The 2523-nt window shown below is 47.6% G+C and overlaps 1 protein-coding gene across 1 annotated transcript; it reads right to left on the reverse strand.

Moving 5' to 3' along the window:
* Positions 1-311: 311 nt before the first annotated feature.
* On the reverse strand, positions 312-1133 carry TEDDM1 (transmembrane epididymal protein 1). Its single transcript, XM_008074433.1, has one exon. The coding sequence runs from the start codon at positions 1131-1133 to the stop codon at positions 312-314; it is 822 nt and encodes a 273-aa protein (XP_008072624.1).
* Positions 1134-2523: the final 1390 nt, after the last annotated feature.

Below are 2523 nucleotides of genomic sequence, written 5' to 3' on the forward strand. Positions count from 1 at the left end.
AGTGGCCAGGAAGCTGGTGATGGCATCGCTGCTGGACTCGACCATCCTCCTTTCAATGGCCTTCCTTCTATTATTTTCTTCCCAGCATGTCTCTTTCTTGGCCGTGTTACTACTTCCTTGGGCCTCTTCCTCCACTCCCACTTCCCCTCATCCACATAATCCCATCCCTATTCCTTTTTCAGCTTTCTCTTTCCCTATCTCACATTAACCAGGGACAGGGACAACTGCTGTCCTGCAGGCCATTGCCTTCATTGAGGAAACCATGGGAGGAAGATGGGGTGGACTATGTGCCAGACAAGGTGGGCTCTGTCTCAGAGGGAGCTATTTGAAAGTAGGAGAGCCTGGTCCTCTCTCTCTGACGGCTCCACTTCCTGCAGAGACTTGTAGAGGCGTCCTGGAGTGCTGGTGTAATGTGAAACCTCTTTGGACCCCATCAGCTTCAAGCTGGGACCGTAACCACGATACCAAAAGCAAGAGAAACCATAGATTCCCAACAGGCAGGAGGCATTGGCCAACACATGCCAGCAGAAGAAGGTGGTGACAAACATGATGTCACTGGTGTCATCATCCTTCCAAGGGTAGCCCGAGAGAGGTCTGTATAAAGTAAAACCTGCCTGCATCAGCCAGGAGCCCATCATCAGAAGCAGGAAGGTCTCAATCAGCCAGATGTGACATGTGTCAGGAGCCCACAGCTCAGCGACCAACACCAACATCAGCAGGAACACCACCAAGATGAGCAGAGAATGGACTTGCAGCTCTATCCCTTCTGAGTATTTAACGTGTGACACAAACAGCAGCAGGAGCTCATAGTAGATCAGGACCAGGGTACCTTTCTCTAGGACCACACACCTCTGAGGCAGCACATTCCTGCTCAAGAACTCTACACAGCCGTTGAGAATGAGGAGGATGAACATGGTGAGGTGCTGCCATTCTTTGGGATGCATGAATTTTGGAGCCGTCTGGTTGTTCATCAGCGCCAGGCCATCATCATGAACAAGGAACACATAAACTACTAGAAGAGAGCCAGCCACCACCTTCGACAAACCTCCATAGGATATTTTCCACAGCCTGACACATCTTCCCTTATCCCTGGGAGGACATGAAGGATACAGGAGAGAGTCTATGAGTATCATGGCCTTGAAGACTGCTATGGCCTGACACAGTCCACTTAAGAACAGAAATAGCCCTGGATATACGTGACCGACAAAGTTTCCCATTAGAACTACAAATCTGTCTAATGAAGGAGAGAAGCACAAAACCCAGGCATGACCACAATTTCTTAGGCCAATTCAGGTTCTGGCTTTGGAAAGAACTGCCTGTCACCTACTTTTATAATCTCACTCCACCCACTGCCCCCTCCACCCATGTTTCTCAAGACAATCCTACTCATTTGGTGGAATATAGCCTTATTGTTCCATTCCAATCTGGTACACTGGGAACAAACTGGTTCCTGCCAAAGAAGGAAGCTGATGAATGAGCTTTCAGGGGGATCCTCTTACAGCTCTTGTGACGTTTCTGGTCACACTTGCCTCTACGTCCCATGGGTTCCTTCCTCTTGTCCTCTTGTCTATAGGATATTTTCCACAGCCTGACACATCTTTTCTATTCCTAGGAGGGCACAACGTATACAGAAGAGAGGGTTCAGTGGAGAAGAGGAGAAGAAAGAGGAAATGGGTTGCAGAGGTATCCAGAGAAAGCCCAGGCAATCACAAACCATTGAGGGTGCATCAGTCCTTCTCAGACATCACTTTGATCCAATCTAAAGTGAAACATTTACATGCATGGATACATACTCATGAAAATTTAGATATATGATCATATAATAATTAGCACCTATCTCTTTCTGTGATAGACACATCTTGGCCACTAAGAAAGGTCCCATCATGCCCTTCTCTTACCCTTTCACATTACCCAACTGCCACTTCCGTTATCTCCACTTCCGTTAGATGAATCTGAAAAGCCTTTAGATATTGATTTTAGGGGCCTTCCTGATTATGCAGTCTGTAAGCATAAATGAGCTTGCACCATATTTCCTAGAATGTCCTTACTTCTATGGTTGCAAGTTAGAGTTGGCTACAAGTGGAATTTACATGAAGGTAGAAGGAAAGCAGCAACCAAAGCACTCTCTGAAGATGTAGGGTGCCAGACACGCTGGGGCTCACACACTGTGTTACGATCTACTTGCTTACTTCCTGAGTGTGAATAGCAGCCAGCCTACAGTACCCCAGCTTCTCGTAGTGTGAAGGGCACTGGCTTCTCCTGCAGGTTGCCTGCCTTGGAGATATGAGGTGGGGAGAGGATGACACAGGCTCCAGTTTGTCCTGTAGGTTTCCATTTGTCCCTGCTCTTCCTGTCTTCATATAATGGATTTCTTCCTGACCACTGTCACATTGACCTCACATGACCACAGGCCCCCCACACAGCAGAGAGGCAGCAGCCTTCCACAGTTTGTCACCAGATCCCCCAAATGTATAAGGCCTACTTTCTTTTTTTTTTTTTTTGAGTTGGAGTCTCACTCTGTCG

Source organism: Carlito syrichta, unplaced genomic scaffold (assembly GCF_000164805.1).
Source record: "Carlito syrichta isolate Samal-C Ts95f unplaced genomic scaffold, Tarsius_syrichta-2.0.1 Scaffold316427, whole genome shotgun sequence".
NCBI lineage: Eukaryota > Metazoa > Chordata > Mammalia > Primates > Tarsiidae > Carlito > Carlito syrichta.